This window comes from Pezoporus wallicus, unplaced genomic scaffold (assembly GCF_028554395.1).
Source record: "Pezoporus wallicus isolate ANWC-B61680 ecotype Strahan unplaced genomic scaffold, APGP_CSIRO_Pwel_v1 contig_8057, whole genome shotgun sequence".
Lineage (NCBI taxonomy): Eukaryota > Metazoa > Chordata > Aves > Psittaciformes > Psittacidae > Pezoporus > Pezoporus wallicus.
Window position 1 is genome coordinate 1,650,598 of NW_026637044.1, and position 23,977 is coordinate 1,674,574.

A 23,977-nucleotide genomic window follows, 5' to 3' on the forward strand; every position below is an offset into this window, starting at 1 on the left:
TAAAATGCCCTGAGGATATGCTGAAAGAGCTGCTGCAGAGGGTCAGGGCCACTCCAATATTTGCTCAGCCATCAATCTTGACTACACCTCTACACATGATGTTTTCCTGATGTCTGGAAATACCAGAACAGGGTCTGTTCACACCACTAGATCACATCATCTGACCTCTCTGCACATCACAGGTCATTATGCTTAATTACTGCCTGAGTGAAATAACTCATGTTGGATCAAATCCCACTTTACTCTGGGTAAGGTACTTCTGGCTGAAGAGCATGGCAATGTTTGATCACCCTCCCTACCACATTTATTTCTTAAATTCTTATTTGAATTGAACTGGTTTTAATTTGCAGACTCTGTTCTGTCTTCTCTATAGAAGATTAGAAAGACTTTTAATATTGTTTTGGGGTTTTGTTTGGTTTTATATATATATATATTTTCTTTCTGAAGTCCTTCAATGCTGCAATCATGTGATCTTTTGACCTTCTTTCCAACAAGCTAAACAATGTGATCAGTGAGACTCTTGTTTGAAGACCTTTCTCCAGGCATTGAACGGAGATGAGGACTTTCAGCTTTTTTTTTCTCTGCAAGTTTGTTTTTTCAGCATTTGTTTTTATCCATAGGCACAACCATCTCACCAGGACAGCATACAGAGGTCAGAAAACTTTCCTACCTCTCAGTAATCCACACTAATACATTCAAGTAACTTCTTACTGCAGCATCACCCTGAGCTGCATTGCTTAACTGATTGCTCTGATAATACTAACTTTTATTAATCATAATTTAGTCACTGAATGTTTATTTATTCAGCAGATGAGGTCTATATTTCTTTCTCCCAGCCATAGATCCTTGCTTCTGCTGTTATTCACTGTATTTTGTTTGAACAGATTCAGCCAACTCCCTGCATGGCTCTTTCTATCCCCCCACGTTTTTTTGTTTTGTTTTGTTGTTTGTTTTTTTTTTTTTTACTTTTTCTTGTTCTTTCTATTGGCAAGGAGGACAGAGCTTTAACAGCAGCCACTTGGTATTTATTCTGAGCTCACCAGCAAACAATATGGGTTAGAGTTGAACCTTTCATCAGAACAAATGTTTCCTTAGGAGATTTTGGTCTGAGCAAAGTTAGATTTATGGGCTAGGAAATGTGTGGGACAAAAAGAAACAGGTAGCCCCTTGGAACATCCCTGTAGATCCAGACAGGTTATCCAGGGCACTTGAGGACATAGGTCATCTCATCCTTAGGTAGACATCTAAAGTAAACAGATAAATTATTCCCACTTACTCTCTCATCTGGTCACTCTAGATGCCTACAATGAAGGCGTCTCTAGATAGGCGAGATGAATCATAGTGACAAAGTCCATATTAACTGTTCTGTCTGGCAACCTAAGCTGTTAATTAGCACAAGCCCCAGTGCAGAATGCTCCTGATTGCTTACGCTTTCTGTCTCTTTCTTGAGGTCTTTATGCCTGATGCAATAGATCCTAAGGCTAAGGTGAAGCTCTCTAACCTTCTCTCCCCACCATCCCATCTTAAAGGCTGGGAGCAGGAGTGGGATTTAACATCCCAGGAGGTGAGAGGTTTGAGACTGAACCCTCTCCATTGCCAGAATGCAAGGAGAGAAACTGTCACAAGGAGGAGCCAGCACTGCAGCTCCGTGAGGCAAGATCTAAGGATGATTGCTTCATAACGAGGAGAAATACCTCGCCAGGCATTTATTAAAAAAAAAAAGGGCAATAAGATGGGCCTGTCTTTTCTGGTAAATCAGAGCTAGCAACAAAACCCATGATCTCAACTCCCACAGCTAATCTTGTGACTTGGGAAAACCAAAGCCAGATTTGGATCTTCTCTGTGCAGCTCAGACCTCTCTACCCTCAGACATCATATAGTCCTATGGATACACACAGATTTCAACACATAATTAACTGGAAGTAATGTATGGCTGCTACCTACATTCAATTACACAGGCTGAGAAGCAGGGATATGGGCTGTTATTTACCCTGTCTTGCGAATCTGCAAAATCCCTATTGTTTGCTGTTAGTTGGATTTTATGTGACATGGTGGCTTGTGCCCGTTCTCCACACTGGGTAGAGAAAATGCACTGAAGCAGGATCATGCATGAAACTGGCAAAAACAAGAACTAAATGATGATGGTCTGTTGAAGTAACAATAGTAATAGTAAATCAGAACACAGCGGGTTTGCCCAGTACAGTTGCAAATCTGACTTTCACTTTCAGATCCATAAAGCTGTACAGCAGTGATATTTGTTTCACACAGATCACAAGCACACTTGTACCTCTTACACTGTGCCATACAGCAAAGCAGCCTCTTCCCACAGTCCCCGTCTCTGATGCCAGAGTTCCCATGTGCCCATGCCTTGAGCATGAATGGTCAATGAATGGATGAAGTAGATTAGGCTTCCAGCTGGTGGGAACACCCACACAGAAGAGCTGTTTTGGACCTCCACTGTGGTCCAACACAGCAGCTTTTCCCCTTGCAGACTCCAGACACAGCCACCTCTATGTGACCTGATAACTGACACGTTAAAGAGACACCAACCTCAGGCAATGGCATCTCCAATTCTTTTTAGCCAACAGGGAACACAACAACTAATTTTGTGGTAGCCTTGGGTGTGTGCGCTTGTGTGTGTGTGAGCATAAACAACAACGGAAGTTTAAGATAACATTATAGTACAAAACAAGACCAGTACATGTTACTATTAAAATAATCAACAAGAAAGAATATTTACTTGTTATTAATTGGAGTACTTATAAAAAAAATGGTCCTTCCTTTGTAAAAGACACTTAACTTTCCCTTAAGCACCACATTTTGTGCTCAACTTGAACTACATGTGCTGATGCCAGTAACTTTGAGGGCTTGGGCTATTTTGTAGGTACACAGGTGCAGAGCAGCTCTAAACCAGAAGTAGATGTCTCATCCATGGTAAGAGATAATCATGTGTAAGCTTGGGCTGAGGGCAAAAGAGGGGATCAATCTTTCACCCCCATGTAAGAGCCATCCCTTTTTCCAAGTGATGCTCTTTGCGATAGATACCCCACACGTACTCCTTGCATCCATCTGTGCATGCTGCCAAGTGTTTCCCATAAGCCAGGATGCTGGTGATGCAGCATTTGAAGATAGACAGCTAAAGCCTCCATCAGAAAGCACCATGTGAAGCATCCTTGAGACAGCCTAAATTATCTGTGCCTCACTGGAAATTCGGCACATTAATAGAAACCTCTGGGTAGTTTTGCAATCCAAAAAGTAATGGTTATTTAACAGTGTAAATCTTTTTCCTGGCATTTATACTTCAACACCTCCAGGAATTTGGTAAATAAATCCTCTAAGACTTCGAATTAAACTGAGCTGAGTTAATTGCATTCAAGATGTTTAACAGCTTTGTTGGTGTTCGTTAAATAATACTTGATTCCTGGGAACATGTTTGTTCAGTATGAGCCTCCCTCCCTTGTTCTCTCACACTATTTTATACTCCTAATATACCCTCTTTCGTCTTAAAGCCATTGTCCTACCACTAAATGCCCTTGTAAAATGTCCCTCTCCAGGCTCCTTCTAGGCCCCCTTTAGGTACTGGAAGGCTGAATCATCCAAAATTATCATCCAAAGCCAACTTGGTTTTCAGTTGGAGTTGAGAACAAGGCATGAGCTGATGCCTAGAACATGGCAGTAGGATGCAGCAACAGCTCTGCTTCAACCCCACCCCATGTGGGATCTTCCTGCTACAGTTCCATCCTAACTTCTCCCTCACTTTCTCGATTCAATAAAGTACAGATGCAAAACTGGATGATACAGGGTCTCCCTCTGCCTGCAGTACCTGACAAGCACCTGGTTGATGTTTTATGTCAAGCTGCCACAACAAGGAGGATTCTAGGCAGGAGCTGAAACGCATTGCTTCCTCTTCACAATACTCTCTCCTCCTCATTCATGCCTTTCACCAGCTGGTACGTCAAGGCATTTTACCCCTCATCCACATAGATGTTCTGCTTCTGCAGAAATCAAGGCAGCATTACTCAGAGGTGCTACCTGCACCCTTCCTGGTGGGCTGCTGTCAACAGACCTGGGTGTGTATTTAAAAAGGGAAAACAGTAGACCTTAAAATCAGAAAGAAAGAGAAGCAGCCCACAGGGGTGCCTAAAAGCATTGATGGTGGTTGTGATGCCAAAGGAAAGGATGAGACAATGGAGATCACACTGGGCAAGCCTTAGGCCAACTGCTGGCTTTCCCAGGGATAGATTAAGACCACATCCCCCTCCCACCACAACAGTTCACAAACTTAATACTTCTAGTGCAAAGCCTTCAGTCTTTGTGGATGAAACAGGCTAGGCAAGACTCCAAGACTATGACTCAATGCGTCCTACCAGGCCAATAGTTCCCTATTCACAGCTTGTAAGAGATGGTGGAAAAAAAAAAAAAAAAAAAAAAAAGGGGGGGGGGGGGGGGGGGGGGGGGAAAAACAAGACCAAGAAATCAGACAGCAGCACTCCTGAGTGAGTCAAATCCTCCTGACAGCTCAGCTTATCTTATCTGTCTGCCTTACCCCTGCTCATGCCTGCAAGGAGTCTCTCTTCTTATCAACCAGCACTCAGAGGAGCAATTCACAGCAGCTGAACTATGTCAGCTGCTGAGAGGCAGCCCTGATAAGAATTTTAAGGCACACTGTTGAAACACTCACCAGCATAATGGCCTTTTTTGCTCTACCCAATTCACCTATCCAAAAGAGAAGGTTTCCTTTAACCAAGGACAAAATGATTGAGCTAAAATCTCAGAGGCAGAGGAGCCAAAGTGAGTTGACCTGCTGGGTGTGGTCCTTGGGAAGCATTCTGGTTTCTAGTCCCATATCTTTATGGATTTTCCCTGTAGAGGTTGTCTGCTTTAAAAATGAGTTCTCATGCCTTCTCCAGTTGTAGCAAAAAGACTTGATGTTCCTGATATTTTAGTAGATAAATAATAATGTGTATATGCAAGAGTTATACCTCCAGCATCTCCTGAATAATGCTCTGTATGTACTACTAAGTTATATATTCTACTGTGGGCTGGTTTACTCCATAAGTTTTATTTCTTTTATGATGTGTCCTATCCCAGAGCAGAAACAAAGGAAAAAGAGACAGATGGGTCTGGCAGAAATAAGATTTCACATAGCATCTGAGAAAGCTGACTATCAGTGCATGACAGAAAAACTTGCAGCTAATGCATGTGCAAACATTTAATCTCTTCTGATCTCTGTGGGGTAGAGCTAGGAGTTGCTCCCTTTGGTTCGTAACCTACCCAAAAACCTTTTTATGAGTTAGATCTTCCCAAGGACTTTTTTCCCATTTCAGTGTGGTGTGTTGACACATAAGATGACTTTATGTAGGATTTTTTACTTATTTTTAATTTTCATTAAAAAAGAAAGTGTAAGAGACTTTTGGATTTGGCCATTTTTTTTTCCATTTATTATGTGATGATGCCATCTTGTGGAAGTTGCTAAGAGCAAAGTTGGAAAAACATTAGATTATACCTATATTTGCAAGTTCTGTCAACTCAGCTGGAGCAGGTTTGCAGGGTGGAAGAGCATGGAGGATCTGCCATCCACGTGGTTTATTTCAGGTGGAATACCCTAGTTTGGTTCTGTGGCTTCCCTTAGGTATCTCGGACTGTACTTTTCTGGAGTAACTATCTTTTATTTCCATTTCAACTGAAAGGAATCCAATTCAAGTGCTCCACAATCATCCACAGTGAAGTAGCTAGGCACATTGACTTTAAAAGCACCTCAATTCCTCTCCTTATTTACTCCTCACCTAAATTCACATGACAAAGTAGTCACACCCTTCAAGCCTTGATAACAAGGTGAGATGTGCAGGCCCCAGGGAGCCCTGGAAAGGATTCTCTTCTGTCTCTTAGTGCAGAGGGTTAGTGCAGTTAGAAGGTTGTGCCACCCTCTTGCCCTGACTGAGAAGGTGCTTCTGGAACCAGGTAAGAAGAGTCCATATTGAAGCTCTTCTCCAGTTCTCGGCCCATTAGAAAAGTAGAACATTGCCTAGTTTTCTGGACTGATACCAAGGCAGCCTCCAAGAGCTCATTCACAGAAAACCTGCATCTGCTCCTAAGGATTAAAGCTGGGGAACCATCAATGCTTTGGGGATCGCAAAGCGAAGGAGGAGGATGATATTTCTGGAGCAAGATGCAAGAAAGTGGTGAGAACTGTCTGTACGATTCAGTTATTAAGTTTGAACTTGCCTTGTTTTGACTTGGATCACTGACTTGATTAAGAGTTGCTGTCTTCACCAAATACGTACTGGTTTCATAATGCTAACTGGGCTGGTACTGTTGCTTTCAAATCCTGTCTACTCATTGAAAGAAAGCTTCTTCAAACAAAAAGGCTGTAACAGAGCAGTAGAGTCATAAACTGGCTCAATTATATGCTGTGGTGCACTGAATCTATTTATCACACTGAGATTCAGCAAGCCTAAACCCTGTGATGACCTAGAAAACACTTTCCTACCCCTCCAATAACATTTATCTGTAGCAGGGTGACATAATGGTGTGATTTTGTTGAACTAGCTGTGTGTGTTAATGGGAACTTGAACCTTGAAGCAGATGTTACTTTATTGAATAGCACATAACCTATTTGCTTGTTTGTCTAAACAGAGATCCTTAATAGTATTTTACCTTCTCAAAATTCACTGCTTTCAGCACTTTAAATAACTAGGCTGCAACTTTCCTTCTATGTTGCTTTCTATAATGCACTCCATTTCTGAGCTGTCGCTTAAGTAATTTTCACAGGTGTTTGCTTCTTGCTACTGATGTTTTTAAGGTAACCAAATAAACCTTATTTTTTTTTTCTGCAAGCAGTGCACCATCTGACATGTTAGTTTGTCAGCACAGCAGCCATTCCATGTTTCTAACCCTAAATAACCCGGTATTGACAGAGCCAGTTTCTAATGAATGACTAAACAGATACGCAGGGGCAAAAATGTATGTGCAATTGATGCCCCAAGCTGAATAACACCCTTCACCTGCCTAGTTGCATTCTAAAGCTCCTGATGTTAATTTTTATGTCTATTTCACATAATGTATGGAGTCACTATTTAACTACTTGGTGATCTTTACTTGGTGATTGTTTGCAAAGGGTGTTGTGGCATCTTATGAACTAATGTTATCTTCATTGATGTAGAGTTGTGGGAGCAGTTATCCCTCAGACTTTGGGAGCAGTGTGTGGTGTTTGCCCATAAACTGCAATGAGGGGAAAACAGAGGAAAATATTTGTTCTTGCTTTGAAAATGCAAACTTCTGGTTTAAACAGAGCATGGAAACATAATAGGATGGTTATTTAGGAAGGACTGATACAGGCCACCTACAGCAGCCAAAGAGATGTCTGTGGCAACAAGAATTGACTTTATTCCCTCAGTATCAATGGAGGCAACAATACACAGACTGCTGTGCTCTTTGATTGGATTAGGGCTGCATCTAGACAGGGTTTAGCAGCAAATTAAAAAGTAACAGGGAGCACTAGATATCCGTTCCCTGCAATACTATGTTTTAGATCTGGCCCAGGAAACCTGTGTTCTAAACAATGGCTGCTTGTAGGTCAGGGCTGGCATTTCCTGTGACTGTTCTCCATCAGGAGCTTGCATGTGGCCATTCTGTTTTGAAGAGTGCTCATCACTTATGATGAATGAGAGCAAAAGTGGTACAGAAAGCACTTAAGACCTTCCTTCAGGTGCTTTAAAATTCTTCATTTCTCCACTTGTGAAATTAATATTAACAAGCAATTAGGGACACCAGCAGAAGTGAGAATGGTAAAAAAAAATAAATGCCTAGATGTGTGGTTTAAACCCAGCCAGTAACTAAGCACCACACAGCCACTCACTGACCACTGTCACCGCCCCCTTTACGTCTCCCTGTCCCTTATGCATAGATATGAGGTAATCTATGAGCTGATGGGATTTACTTTCAAGTACTGGTTGCAGGTTCTATCTCTCTGCTCATTTTTCCCTAACAGGAAAAAGAAGAGGTTTAAGGGTATTTTTGATGAGTTAGTGTAACTCTGTTTGCTAGGAGAAATAAATCAGTTACACTTTATAAAAGTCTAGAGGGTATAATAAGAAGGTGGGAGATCAATTTATCATGTTTGACTAGTATCAAACTGTCTAATTTTTGTATGTTGGCTCAAGGAAGGAGCAGAAAATCCTTCCTTTGAATTTTGATGGGGTTATGATAGTGTCCTAAATGATGTCCTCATAAGGAAGCTCACGATAGTAGTTTGCAATGCACAGTGAAGCTGACTTACACTCTTCCTGAAGAGTCAGCTACAAGAGGATGAAGCAGGATGGAGACACTCAGGTGGGAAGTGGCTATATCCAGATAGACCCTCCAAGTATCTGATCCTATCCTGCTGCACTCACCAGGTCTGAGCCAGTGGCTTCCTACTGTTTGGGCTCAAAAAAAAATGGAGGGTTTTGAGTCCTGCAAGCCCTGCCTAAATCAAGCTGAAAGTCTTGACACCTGGAAAATGAGCTGGGGACCTTAACCCCAGAGGTGGCTGCGACTGTAGACCTCTCAAGACTTCCTATTGCAGCATGTGGGACAGGACCAGAGAAGGTCACGCATAGGTTGTATGGTTGTGCAACAGGGTGGGACCATGGCTGCAACATGCATTTGGGTTTGAATGTGGTACTATAGCTGAATGTAGTCCCATAGTGTGCCACAGCCCTGCAGTAACTCTTCTTCTCTGGGACACTCTCAGCTAGGATCAGTATGTTACAGGATGAAGCCACAGTGGCCCACCTGTGGTTCCTTCACAGACCCCACCTGCTTCTCCCTGCTCTAAAGTCCCCTCAGTGTGTACTCCTGTGATGCCAGAGACCAAAAGGTCTCAGCCTGTGACTTCCATGGCCACCTGGCCTGTATTCCTCCAGGAACAAGTCCTGCTTAGGGTGGTGCTTTGGTTGGTGCTGTGGTTGGTGCAAGGCAGAGATTTACAACTTACTGACTGCCAGGACAAAGATGGCAAAGATACCAATCACCTGCCAGAGCCGCAGCCCCCAGATCACCACCGTCTCCGAAGTGACAGGGTCCGGTTTCTTTTTTGGGGGTTCAGTGGTGGCCTGGGAAAGAGGGAGGAAAAAAAGTGGTTTAGGATTTGCAAGAGTCCCTAAAACAGTCAGAAAGATGTGAATAGCACAGAAGGTGGTAGACCTCAGTTTGCTGCCCCACAGCATTTTGGAGACCTCAATAAAGAGTTTGTATCTAAAGCTTTTGCCATTTTAAAATTTATCTTAAGTTTAATTTTCAGGATTACAAAGCAAATATTTTTGCTGTTCTTTCTTCAAGTTCCAGCTTTTTTTCTAAAGAATCCTTTTCCTGGGGTCAGGAGGAAATTTCTTATATTTTGCATTCCCATCTTTAAAAGATAGATTTTTTTTTTTTTTTTTTTAGGTCACAGGTTCCTTTTGCACTTTCAGGCATATGTATGTATATCATGATCTGGAAAAGAGTAGTAGAGGACTAAATACCTCTATTCCTTAAAAATATCTTCATTTTTATAATTAACTGGAATTTTTCCAGATGTAAATGTACTTTTCTTCTTGAAATTTATACTTGTTCTGAAGAAACCAGTTTTTTAGTGATATTCTCCATTAAATATGTTTTAAAATTAATTAGTAATGAACTAAAATGAAATAAAGAACTGAGAGTTCTGGTATTTTTCTTCATTTATAAGCAGAACCTTTTTTGTTTTAAGAAATCTTGCTTCTATATTTTGAATCACAAATCACAAGTTTGACCAAAGAAACCTGCTCTTAAGTTGCCTTGTAGATGTTGCATCAACCTTGGTTGTCACTCAGGAAAACATGTCTTAATCAGTTATTTGGAGAAACAAGGAGGTCTTTGAACTAAATTCTGTGTCTTGTACTGTATCAAAGGTCAGAAAAGATGTGATAATGTCCTGCTTAGTGCATTTCTTCAAAATGAGTGGGGATTAGGCTAAACAGGGGAGTGTCTCTGATGTAACAAGAAAAGCACTCTGATTTCCAGCTCTTGAAAACGCTCTAGAACTGAAGAGCAAGAGGGCAATGAGAAAACAGGTGAAAAGAAATTATAATGATAATTAAGAGCCTTGTTTTGTGAAGATGGTGATGTCAGCTTTTCCTATGTGATTTAGTGGTGGTTTGGCTAGTATTTGCAGGAGAAGTTTTCAATAAAGGCCAGGTTGGATGGGGCTTGGAGCAACCTGGTCTAGTGGAAGGTGTCCCTGCCCATGGCAGGGGGTTGGAACTGGATGAGCTTTAAGGTCCTTCAACCCAAAACATTCTAGGATTTTATGAATTGCAACTTCAGCTCCCCTAACTATTGAGTAGATCTTCAACATCTATGGGAGAGCCTAGATCAAATAGCCCTATAGATACCTGCCTGGCAGAAGAAACTTCTCTGGAGTCACCAGATAGAAATCTGCTGGACTCCATGGTAGGTAAAATTGGGCAAACAAGGTATTTAAGTCTTATTGCTGATCCAGTCCTTAGTTCTTGTGTGTCTGTCCTGGGTTCAGCACGACAGTGTCTCTCTTCCCCCTATCTGAAATGAGGCTGAGAATGTTTCAAAAGTGTGTTAAACATTACTAGAGAAATAGGTTGTCTAGACCAACTCCTTTGGTCCCATTGCAGTGATGATATAGGAAGAGTACACATACCAGCAGCAGTATTTATTCTCTTGATTTATAGCTTAGAAAATCAGAAGTTAACAACCCCTCCCTGCCAATAAACTTCACATATGATGTGTTGTGGTGCAGCAAATCACAGAATTAAAACCTGCTAGTGATCTTACAGGAGGGTTGTTAGCAAAACACCTTTACTGCTGAACCCAGGACACCTTATATCTGAACATAGGACCTGATCTGAATTGGCAATTGCCTTTTGATAGAAGCTTAAAACACTCAGTTTCTTAAAAAAAAAAATCTCCTCAACAGGTTCATCTGATTCCCTGCAGTGCCCTTCCGTTCTCAGCCTGTGGAAGTGCTGTTAAAACACAGCTGTAATGGATACCACAGAGTGAATTAGAGCTGGAGCTGCTCTCCAATTACTTGCCTATTTGTGCAATACAAACCATATTTTAGTCTTTTCTTAACGAATGATGCTACCCACCATGTCTGGAGTGTTCTGTCTCCCAGGGGCATCCTATTCAAAATCCATCTGTGGTGAATAGGACTGCAGTCTGAGCCTGTCTCTTCCAAGCTGTCTTGGCTATTCAGCCACACCTCATTCATGGCCGTGGGGCATCTAGTGCTCAAAAACCAGAACTGCTCAGGTGAACTCAGGAAGAAGGAAAGGCTAGCCAGAGTGGTGTTGTCTTTTGTACAGGCATTTGGTACAATCAAAGAGGCAGGAATCCATGATACTTGACACTGAAACGTTTCCCTTTTCAAATGTAGGATTTCTTTTTACTCAGCAACAAAGAAACTGGAGAAACTGCAGTAGATACCAGTCCTGGGGAGTGATCAGAGAACTGGGTCAGGTTCAGAAAATTTTGTCTCATTAGAAGTACAAAGATCTTAGATTCAGCTTTCCTGCCTTCCTACTGATCCCAGACTTAACCTCTATGGCAGCCTCAATCTGCTTCACAGGAGACACTTCAATTGCAGTAGCTGGCCATGGCATGATTTTGCCATTTTGTGAAGCTCAGTTCCTCAAAGAGTAGATCTTTTCTTCCAGACTTTCGCTGACTTTCTACTCTGCTCTCATGGGACCTCACCTGGAGTACTGTGTGCAGTTCTGGTGTCCCCCACATAAAAAGGACATGGAACTGTTGGAATAAGTCCAGAGGAGGGCCATGAGGATGATCAGGGGACTGGAGCACCTCCTGTATGAAGACAGGCTGAGAATGCTGGGGCTGTTCAGCCTGGAGAAGAGAAGGCTGCATGGAGACCTCATAGCAGCCTTCCAGTATCTGAAAGGGGCCTCTAAGGATGCTGGGGAGGGACTCTTCATCAGGGACTGTAGTGACAGGACAAGGGGTAACGGGTTAAAACGTAAACAGGGGAAGTTTAGATTGGATATAAGGAGGAAATTCTTTACTGTAAGGGTGGTGAGGAACTGGAATGGGTTGCCCGGGGAAGTTGTGAATGCTCCATCCCTGGCAGTGTTCCAAGGCCAGGTTGGACAGAGCCTTGGGTGACATGGTCTAGAGTGAGGCATCACTGACCATGTCATGGGGATTGAAACTAGATGATCATAAGGTCCTTTCCAACCCTAACTATTCTATGATTCTGTGATGAACAACTGGGAAAGGGAGCCAGCTATTAAGAGGAAGATGGGGGGGGGGGGGGGGGGGGGGAAGAGATTTTGGGCCTTCTGATGGAACTCTGTATCTGGGTAAGTCTTGAGAGCACATAAGGAAGGGGAAAAGACAAATAGTGATACAGTTGGCGTTAGTACTGCCAGGGTTATCCCAGATGGAAGCAGAGGTGAAGGGGTAGCTGCGTAGATAACAGAATCATCAGAGAATCACAGAACAGTTTAGGTTGGAAGGGACCTTAAAGATCAACCAGTTCCAACCCCCTGCCACGGGCAGGGACACCTTCCACCAGACCAGGTTGCTCCAAGCCCCATCCAGCCTGGCCTTGAACACTGCCAGGGATGGGGCAGCCACAGCTTCTCCAGGCAACCTGTGCCAGGGCCTCACCACCCTCACAGGGAAGAACTTCTTCCTCAGATCCCATCTAAACCCTCTCTATGTCATCTTAATGCTGAGGCAGATCGAGTGGAGGCAGGGCAGCAGCTTGGGCCGTCGGCTCTGGGTGGGCTGCCCGCACACGCCTCAAGTGTCCCAGCAGGTTGAACGAAGCCACCTACCCGCCGTGCCCTGCCGGCTTCCGGCTTCGTTCTCCCCTCTCAGTGCCGCCGCTCCGGTGCGATGGGCCGAGCAAGGTCCCCTTACCGCGCCTGCTACCGTCACTGCCGCCTCTTCCACTGCCCTACACCGGCAGCAGACGGCGCGCCCGAGGGAAGCGGGGCGGCCCCGCTGCTCCCTCCGCTTCCCTCTCTCGCTCCGTCCCTCCCTGCTGCCCGCGCCGCCGCCGCTCCGCGGTGTTCGGGTGCTTGCCCCGCCGCGGGTCACCGCCAACGCCGGCCCGCGCCCGCCCTTCTCCGCGCTGCGCTCCAGCCCGCCCGCCCCGGAGCTGGACGCAAGACTGCGGAGCGGGTCTCGCCAAGCGGAGTAGAGGGTGAGATCGCTCGGGCTGACATGCAGTGACATCGCTCTAGTGTTATGGCCAACCTACCGCAGCTTAGCAAGGTTTCACGTATATCTGTGGCAACTGTGTGTGTGCTCGTGGGGATTCAGTAAGAGGTGTGTAAGTTTGCATTTCTACCCGTGCTGACCAGATGAGGTGTCCAAACTCTTAAGTGGGTTGAAAGATGCAACACTGGGCCACAGCTGGTTCTTTTAGCTTTTGAAGATGACATGTACAGTCAGGGGGAGGAAAACATCCTAATGAAAGTAATTCTTAGCAGCTTCAAGAAATTGGAAATGTTGATTTATGCTTGACAATAAATGTTAAGATAACAGGATGATTGCATCAGGGACAAAAGGAAAAGATGTAAGGAGGCGAAATGTAGCAGAGATGAAAATGGGACAAGGTGATTCTTATGCAGTACTGAGTAGAAGAAAAAAACAAAACATAACCCAGTTCCATCAAAGGTGAACTTGTGCCCTTGGCCACCAGCATGGTCCAGGAGTGGAAGATGGCCAGATGGAGGAAGAGGTTACATTCGGTGTAAAGACTAGCAGCATTGCTTTACCTGTGCAAAGCAGTCACACTAAACAGAAGACTCCAGAAAACTGGAAGCAGTGAAAAAGACTTCTGCAAAAGATATCAGGCTTCAGAGGAGTCATCTTTATATGAAGGAAGTTGTTGAGAAAAATGAAAAGGCAAATGAAGGAAACAAATATGAAGGCAAGCAGCAGCAACTGAATCAGCAAATGAAGCAAACAGCAACAGTCAGGTAATAATTCAACAAGGAAAGACCGTTGAAGGCAAGCAGTAGAGAATATATCAAAGAAAATAATGCAAACATACCTGAGGTTAGCCTCATTACGATGCTGCCATCAAGTAGTTGTCTGGGAAATGCTTATAGGAGTATGAAAATATTGGGGCTTCAGGAGGAAACAGAATTGAGCAGAAAGGAATAACAAGGAGGCTCTGGGCTGCAAGAGTGTCTAATCACATAGAATCATAGAAGAGTTAGGGTTGGAAAGGACCTTAAGATCAGTAAGTTCCAACCCCCTTCCCATGGACAGAGACACCTCACACTAAATTATGTCATATTACATGAAAGAGAAACCTACGGCTTAGTTTACTAGCCTAAACTTACGTGTAAGGTAGACTGATGTAAATATTCCGTGTAACATTTATGGAAGACCTGCACTCTCTGGAGCAGCAGGCAGAAAACAGGCAGAGTACAGCACAATGCCTAAAATAAAGTTAGACTGCTATGTTTAGGAAGTGAAACCAGCTCCTAGCCAATACCAATAATGAATATTGAGACCAAAGACAGATTGTTAATTGTGCTAAAAAATGTGGTTAAGCCTAAACTAGTTATTCCAGGTTTATTTATGTCTGAGAGAAAGTGGCACTTACATGGCTATTCATCCCTCTGAGGAAACTTATCTGGATATCTGATAAATAAAAGATTATTTCTCTTCAGTGATTATTACTGGAACCTACAGTGACTAGCTCGGATTCAGGTGTCTAGTTTCTAGCTGTCCGATTTAGAGCGGGTAAATCCTGTCCCTGGCATCCAATTTTTTGCCTAATCTCTGGTTGTAAGAGAAGGTAAGAGAGACAAGGAGATTTGTAGGGTGTCCTGGGGGTCAAGTGATTCCCTGGCAGGAGCTGGAACAGAGGCTGGTGGCCTATTATTGCCCCCCTCCTTTGGGTTTCCAGTGCCTCCAATCCTGTGGGGCTGGTTGTGGGGGATCTAAAACAGGAGCCGAGCCTAGACTATGGTACCCTGGCCTCTCCTGCTTTTTTTGCTCACCATGGCAGGGTTCTCTAGCTTCCAGTGAAGACTGGACTATGCCAAAGACTTGGTCCTCAAGCTGAATGGCATGTTCCCAGGTGTAGTGGAGCCCAGGCTTTCCTCCCCCATCTCCATGTGTCTCAGAGCTGCACTGAAGAAAGGATCTCTGTGTTGTATGCAGGTATCACCTCTGCAGCTTCTCAAATGCCCAGCAAGGGCTGGGAGGAGGGCAAAGTGCTCTGGAAGGAGCTAGATCTGAGCTAACATTGGACACTTAGGGCTGTAAAACACCTGCCAAACCCAAAATACTAAATCATTTCTAGGCAGGTTGCATTTTTAGGTCAGAACATTTTGACACTGGTTCTTTCAACTAAAAAGAAAACCAGTGGTTGCTTTGTTTCTGATTCATTTATGGCAGACAGAAACTGTCAGTGGGGATGGTGGGGAAGGCAGAGGTATCATCCACAGAGGAGAAGGAGATAACTGCTGGAGATAAAAAAATCATTAATTTAATGAAGCAGCAGAGAAGAAAAATAGTAAAAGGCACTGTTTTTAAAGGCCTTTTTTCCTTTTTTTCTTTTTCCTTATTATTTTTCTGTTTTATAAATGCCCCTTCTAATTAGGCTTGACTTCATAGCCTGCGACATGGTTGGGCTTTGAAAACTAACAATGTTTATTCCTAATTACATTTGATTACACATATCTAAAGGCCACTGATGTTTTGGAAGAACTGATCTTGAAATAAATGCACGTGTGCTTGCTCCCTTCTCCTCCTTCCAAGTAACCATAAGGAGATGGACAATCTGACAATGGACCTCCATGCAGGCAAAACTTATCTCGTGAGGCCATCAACACCTCCTGCAATGGTGGGAAAGCCCTGGCAGAGTCCAGATGCAATGTTGAAAATACAGTAATGATAACTCATCTGTGGCTTTACAGGTCAGGAATACCTAATATACATTATATCTTAACTTACATATGTAATAGGATTTGGGGGTTGGAACTTGATGATCTTAAGGTCCTTTCCAACCCTAACTATTCTATGATTTAGAAAAAAAGTAAAGAAGACTGATCAAATGACTGAATTTAAGTTGGATGGCTGGTAAATCTAGTAGTTAGTGTTAAATTACAATGTAGATATAGCTGTTGTCCTGGTTGTGAGGCTTGCTTGTGCCAAAGCTGCTCTTGAGCTGGACAAACAGACCCTTTTCGTGGACTCAGACTTCCAGACTCCCTGTTCCCGGTGGGAGCCTCATTTTCTTCGTACCTGGACCAATTCATGGTCCTGTAAATAATGGTTTCAGATTGGACCCTGCAGCCTCTCTTCATCTGATAATGGCAGCAGTGACACAGCAGCATCTTTAGCATAGCTGTAGCATTTAGGGTAATTTATTAGCAGAGACATTAAATGCAATCTCTCTGCAAACAAATGCAAATGCTCTGAGAGCAAGTCTAAGTTTTTCCTTAAATTTATGTGGATTTGGGTTGGGGATAGTCCAATGACTTTGTACCCTTTATAGAGTCCATCCCTCTCTCTTGAGCCTGTCTCTTCTGACAGTGACAAGATTTTTTTTCCAGAAAATGGCTTTTATAATTTTCTGTAATATTTTGAATCCATCTTACCTGAAATACATGTATCTTCCTCAAAGATGCTATTCTTAAAGCTAACATCTCTCAAATGTGTTTTGCTTGCATATGTCCTCTTGAACTATTATTTTCTTGTTTGTTCTTTTTATTGACAGCTATTAAGCTAAAATTATGCATCCACATGGGCTATCAACCTCAGGAGTCCACCATAACCACTTGGTAATTTTACCTGCCTTCATTTAAACTATAATCACACATGAGTATTCTAAGATCATTCATACAGCATCATATCCATCACATTCACTTGGAGGCTACATATGGGGGTTACTGTCCCTTGAGCCCATCAATATACAACTAAGTGTAGTATAAACTGAACTCCACTTAACACTGTGTGTATCAAATATATCATTTGTCTATATGGCAATGTGAGAGTGGAAGATCTTGGAGAACATCTGAAAACCTTTAATTAACCCTCCTTTTCTTTGAACTGGCCTTCAATTTATCTTGCAGTGATCTTCTTACCCTACTCCACCAGGACCTGCCTTTACCCCACTGAAGCTATACATAACTAGTAAAAAATTTAGGTTCTGGGGTTTCTTCTCTTTTCTACTTTCAAGTCTGTGTTGCAGCTTTTCCAAGGAGTCCAAGCTAGAACTGACATGAAACCAGAAGCACCTTTAATTCCTATCTTAATAGACAGAAAGGGCACCTTTTTCTGGTCTGATAAAGGTTCTGAAGATTTTCTTCTGTATGACTTCCTAGGACAGTTTGATCTCCTGATTAGGAAGCTCCAAACTCCAATGCAAATACTAAGAGATTAATAAAGATTTGACAGAATTGGCTGAGAAAAGCCTCAGGGTAGGAATGAGATAATTATGCCAATGTGGAACTCAGTAATGAAACATATGGGGATGACTGGAAAAATGTGGTCTATTCCACTGGTTTATCAGTCCTTAGTATCAATAAAATAACTCAAATAAGCATAAAGATTTCTCTCTGCTGTCCCAAAGCAGTTTTGTTTTCCTGTTACACTGCACAGCAGACTATTCCTTAAGCTGATTACAAAATAGTCATAAAGCATTATGGTGCTAATGTTCAGCCCTGGTCCAAAAGAGGGCTGAATCCAAGAAACTGAGGTTTATTTTGGCCTTTATATGATCTAGAAGTGCTGGATATGTGGATGTTCCTCCATCCCTAACGTGTCCTAATTCTGTTTCCAGAGCATCCCTTGAGCATGTTGAAGGTCTGATGGGCAAAAGCAGCAACAGTAGTAGTATGAACTGTGCTGTCACCTCATCCCTCCTTCCCTGCATAAGCTGCCTGCTTCTTGAAATGCATACTTTATCCCAGCTGGGGCCCTTGAAAAAATTATGAGGAAGCTGGAAAGCTGGAGAATGGGCCAATGCTATATGCATTTCATGTAATGGGTATTATTTTATGGGAGCTGAATGCATTGCCTGAGTAGTCCTGTGCAAAGGGACAGGAGAGTGCTGCGCTCTCTATTTTTCAGTCCTCTTGGTGCCAAAGCATTGGTGTGATGCTGGAAAAGAACCTTTCCCAGTGTTCTAGGTGTTTAGGACTTGCTAATGTCTGAGCATGTGAATGCATTTTAAAGGTCAGGATATGGAGGCATAGGATAGGGGTGCCTAGGTAGGGTATACTGGGTGTGTGTCTTCAGAAGCTTGTACAAACTACAATGGAACTTGGGCCAGGGGCTCTTGGAGAAGAGTCCACAGCTCCAGGTGAAGTGCAGGAGGTCCCTTTGCAATACACTTTATAGGAAGCTTCCTGGCATCCCATGGAGCTATTTCCAAATTTACCCAGTGCCGGGGTAGCTTGCTAATCCTTGAACAGTTAACTTTCAACCCAGGGGACTAAGAATTCTTCCAAAAGGCCTATGAAAGAGAAAAGTTTTTTGTCAATGCAATTAGAGTCAATATTTAGAGGCTTTTATTGCCTCTTTGCTTCCAAGTGGAAAGTGTACATGAATCTGCACATTTGAAAACACTTGAACACCATTAAACAAGAGCATCTCCTTGGTTTTTTACTTCTCCTTATTGTGTGGCTTTTTTGTTTATTGTTTTTGTTTGTTTGGATTTTTCTTTGAGCTCATTGAAAGGCTCTAATATCCAGCCCCTTTGACCTTCTCTCTGCTTTGATGGGCTGGCTTAGCATAAATTGAATTATTCAAGATAACTACATTGTGTAATTATTTGAAATAAAACCACCTTGCAGAGCTTTGGAGCAGCAGCCTGTAATTCATCTGCTTTTTGAGATACAGAAACTGTTCATCTAATCTCATTTTTTGATACTTGATAGTTAACCTGCCATGCAGCTTATGTTTCCAGATGAGATTTGCTCCCTCTTATGTGCTATAAAGAAGCAGACAAGTTTTCAAGAAAGTCTGGTATAAGTAAAGCAGACCAGTAAATTACACCTGGCTTATAACAATTTTTGTAATTTTACCATTTGTCTTTGTTTGTTTTTTTTGTTTTTTTTTCCTTGGCATGAGGACAATTCCTGTAAAGTGTGTGTCTGTGAAACATAATGAAAGGGAACATCTTCCTGGTGGGGTGGATGCTGTGTCTGCATGTTGCCCTGGGTTAAGCGAAGCATGCTTTGTGAAATGTGCACTGTAAGACTAAGTTCTGCCTCACTTGTCACCTTGAGAGCTGCTGTAGGCTGAAGAGCTTGGAAAAATATGAAGAATGTCTACAGTAGAGTAGGTATGACTTTGTAAAGGAGTTTTAGGTTCCTGTTTGCTTTTTTAGGGATGTTATATTGTGGACAGATAGGATGGGTTGCTACACCCATTTGAAAATCCAAAGTAACTAACTTTAAAATGAGACAAGCAGAAAGTTGGGGCAACAGTTGGACTGGGTGGGGACATGAGCTCAGCAAGGTTATCATTGCATCTGATGTGTTGGTGATCAACTGCTAAAATCTACGGACCAAAGACTGCAGAGATCAGACCTGGCTGGTGTGAGGTCAGGCGAGAAGAAGGGCAGCCAGGGGTGACTGGAAAAAATCTTGTGCTAGTCCATTAGAGCCCTTAACACAGCTGTGTCTGCACAGATGCATTTTTGAGCAGTTTAGCTAAACCCAGAAATCTGAGCAAAGCAATCTCTGCTGAAAGAACACGCTGCTCGTTGTCACTGCAGCACTGGGGCTCAGTCCATGGACCAACACAGCAGCTGCCTCTAATGTGGCTCAAGTCTAAGGAACAGCAAGGAAGAGGTTGAAAACAGCAGGCCTGCCAGGCTTTGGCAGCTGTAATTCTGGAGGTCTATCCTTGCAGACAGAATTCTCACCTCTGAAACTGCTGACAGTAAGATTTGGCTTGTGAAGTTGCTCTTCCATACTGGTTCATACCAGCCTCAGTGGAGGAAGCTGGGGGCATGAGAGCACATCATCATCCTCAGGGGAAAGCTCTGAAACTGAGCTGTGGGTGAGGAACATCACCACAAAAGTTAACTTTTTTGCTGAATGAGAGGAAATGAGGAGAATGCAGGAGAAGAAAAATGCAGCCTAAATGTTGGGTAGGTACATCCAGGGACAGGATCACCTGGGTCACATCAGGTCCTTCTCTTCTTTCCCTGAACCTCTCATGTGGGGCACTTGTTGAACACTTAATACTGGGCTAGAAAATGCTGTGCTGTTGACTTCAGCCCTTTGCACTGTGTCAAGTCGTCTTAAAGCTGCCCTTAAGTGCTGACTATTCTCAGCAGCAGCTATTGCCATTTTAAAAGCAACTTCTTTCTAGTGCTGGGCCTGTGGAAAGCAACAGGCATCCCCTGAAGAAGCCTCTAACTCCTTGGAGCCACCTTAAATTCTCTGCTGTCTGTCCTACGTGTCCTCCCTGGACATGCATGGGAAAAAAAACCCTATTCATGGACACCCCGAACCCCTAGTCTATAAAGAAAGTTGCTCCTTACCTCAATTAGCTGTGCCGTGGCAGCTCTTGAGCAGGACAAGAAGAGGGAGGAACACCTCAACCAGAAGAAAGGATGCTGCAAGGGTGGATCCCACGCCATCTTCTCTTCCCAGTATATCTCTGACTTCTGTGCTGTAGCCCAAAGCAGGGGAGGTTATGAATAACACAGCCGGCTCTCAGCAGCATTCAGCATTTACCAGAAGCGGTCGCGTGCTGTCCTGGCCATTCTTTATTGCCTTCCTTTCGAACCCAGCAGCCACAGAGCTGACGCCGAGGAGTCATTAATTAATTAGACGGGTGTCACTTACACAGCGCTCTGCTGCTCCTCAAGCTGGGCTTTGTGAAGGAGGGGGGGGATGCAGGGAGCAAAGTCTTGTGCTCAGAGCTCTCACCACTCCCCCAGAGGAAGGCAATCCACTCATTAAGAACCTGACTTGGCACTTTAAATCTTTGGGTTTTTTTCTCCTCTCTCTTTTCTTTTTCCTGCAGCTGCCCGACTGATTCCAGCTCTCTTGCTCTTGTTTTTCTCCTGGCCTGTTAAGAGAATTCTCTTTCCCTAATGAAAAAGGGCTGTAAGCCAAGCTGATTCATCATCAGCATCATAGCTGCCCCATGCTAGCGAGTCCAGCATTACTATAGATGAGTACTTGACATCTTGAGATTTTTAGAAGCATCCTTCAATCCTGAAAGATCGTGTGTATGTGTCACTACAGTCTGCAGCTTCACTTGGGGTTGATAGTTGAAGGAAGCTGAAGGCAACTGGGAAGAGCAATATGCATAGGAGGTTGTAGGAGCTAAAACTGCAGGGCCACCACCTCTGGCTCGGTGCTGCTCAACAGGCTCAAGAAAATTTTCTGAATCAGATGGGTAGGGAAAGCACAGCTTGAGGGGTTTGAGGGAGTATGGGACTCTGATCTGGACTGCCCTTCCACCACGAAGCAAACAAAACTTTTGGCCACGGAATGACAAAGAGGATCAGGAGAAGCATGATTAGGTAAAACAAATTTACTATATTGTCTTTGGAATACTACTAGTCTAACCTGAAATACTGTGTTCAGTTTTGGTAGATGTGGACAGGCTGGAGAGGGCCCTCAGAAGGACCACAAAGCTGATCCAAGGACTGAGAAGCTGCATGAGGAAAGGCAGAGAGTTCAGCCTGAAGAAAAGAGGGTTTAGGGAATACCTCATCACCATGTTGCAGTGTTTAAAGGGTGGCTACAAAGAAGAGAGAGACTCCCTTTTTACAAGGAGTCACATGGGAAAGGTGAGGGGTGATGGGCACAAGAGAAAAATTTTTCACAGTGAGAACAACCAACCACTGGAATAATCTCCCCAGGGAAATGGTGACTCCTCAGTGCTGGATACTTGAGATTTGGCTGGACAGGGTGCTGGGCCATCTAGTCTAGGTCTGCTCTACCTAGAAAGGTTGGACCAGGTGATCCTTATGGTCCCTTCTGGCCTGGTATGCTAGGATTCTATGATTCTTCTATACTCATAATTTCTTGTAATGTTCTTTACTGGAGAAGCCTATGATTTTAGATAAGGAAACAAGCAATGATATCTTCTGCTACTGTGTTGTAGCACTTAGAGAAACCTAAGCAAAATTTCAGAAAAAATAGCTCTATTGCAAGTTAATATTTTACAAGCTTAAATAGGTCAGGGCAGCTTGAAGGTTTACATTACTGATTAGGTTGTGAAGGTTAAAGGAGGGTGGAATGGTGCGCGTTGCTCCTTTTTGCAGCAGTTCGGTTCTCTGCCGCTTTTGTGCTCGCTGCAGACTTACATGGTGTGACTGTTAGCTGCTGTGCTCCCACTCATGAGATGATTGGAAACTGTGCCCCGAAAATCTGGGTAAGTTTTAGGTGCGGCAGAAAGGGAATGCGGGATGCTGTGTTATGAACTCCCACCAGAAGACAACAGACGGTGGCAGCATCGAGTCGGGGAATTACGAATCTGCTTCAGAAGTCGTGCAGCTTAGTCTCCTTTTCCAGATGAACATCCAGTCTGTGACTCTGAGATCCTAAGCAGTGGTTCACCAAGCTGGTTTTAATGTTTTTCAGCTTGATTTCTTAAGGAAATGGGGCATGATACTTTGCTTGCCCATCTCCTCCCTCTGCTCTACCTTCTCTCCTCTGGACTTCTAAAACTTTGTTGTTGTTTTAATTCAGCTGAAATTGCCCAAGGGATAAATGTCTGGGAGATACTGAGTTTGCGTGTTTCACTTATTAAAAAGTATGCTTTTGAGTAAAGGATTAAATCAGTTGTAGTGCCCACAGAAGGAATAAGTATAGGATGTGGACAATCCTTGCTGAACACCCGGGGGATCCATACTGGGCAGAGATGCTAAGACCAACCAAGCCATAAAGAGCTTTGTTTTCTGCTTGCATCTTGCCAGACACCAGCAAATGCAACTACAGGGCATAAATCCACAGCAAAGTGGGATGCCAGTCCTGCTGCTTGTAGGACTGCTGCTTCTTAGAAAACATTGTCTGAGCACAGTAATAGTCTGCTTAAGAGAAGCTTGTGGAAATACACCTGCTGTATCCTGGGTCAAACACAGTTTAAGCTCCCTAAGCCTCTGGGTTGCTATTTCCAGAGTGCAGTTTATAATTAGTGCCTTCCCCACAAGCTGGGAGTTCAGCACTGCTCCCATTCTTTTATTTGTGTGTTCTCAAGAGGTGTGGATTTTTTTGAGTTTTTTTCGAGCAAGTGAGACTATGATTTTCCTGCAGCTGATGGGGAACTCTCTCCTGTCTGTATGCTCATGAACCAGGCCTGCCATGGCACCAAACCGCTGCTGGGATACATCTGTGCCAAGAGCTGTGCAGTAATAGCACAAACAAACCTGACTGTTTTTTTCCCAGCCTCCATATTTCTTATTCTATATATGGGTCACTGATGCAGAGTGCCTCCTTTAGTTTTCAGGGAAAAAGAAAAAAAAAAAAGATAAAGAAGGTAGTAGATTTCTTCAGACTCCAGATCTTTCAGCACTTCATGATTTCATTTCAGCTTCTTTTCTTTGGAGGAATTGAAAATTCCTGGAGTGGGTTAGAGCAGAATCCCCTGATGGGATTTTAAATTATAAGATTTCATGTTGGCCTTCTATTTATTTCAGCTTTCTAAGGGGGTTTTGTTGTTGTTTGGGTTTTTTTTCTTTGTTTGCTTTGTGGGTTTTTTCTTTATCCTTTTTTATGACAAGGAACACAAACGCTTCATATGCAAACATCTACTTCTGATTTGGCAACTTGATCCCTTAAGCTGGATATTTCGTAGTGATCTTTTCCTATATACAGACCTATGAGCAATGACCCGTTACCGGATAAGGTTACTCATAGCCCACACTGCACATGTCATTACTTACCAATTAGTGGATGACCACCAACCTCTTAGTGAAACCACAGGCACTGTTAAAATTGTCAACTTCCTATTTATAGCTTGTGACTTTTGCATCCTC

At 43.3% G+C, this 23,977-nt stretch overlaps 1 protein-coding gene across 1 annotated transcript in view; it reads right to left on the minus strand.

Annotated features, from left to right (window-relative positions):
- Nucleotides 1-20,965, minus strand: part of TMIE (transmembrane inner ear) — a 34,514-nt gene extending 13,549 nt beyond the window's left edge. The window contains exons 1-2 of the mRNA XM_057402880.1: nucleotides 20,525-20,965; nucleotides 8,978-9,095 (exon numbers count right to left, since the gene is read on the minus strand). Of these exons, the coding sequence (XP_057258863.1) occupies nucleotides 8,978-9,095; nucleotides 20,525-20,623 (217 nt within the window). The 5' untranslated portion in view covers nucleotides 20,624-20,965. The remainder of the gene's footprint in view (nucleotides 1-8,977; nucleotides 9,096-20,524) is intronic.
- Nucleotides 20,966-23,977: the final 3,012 nt, after the last annotated feature.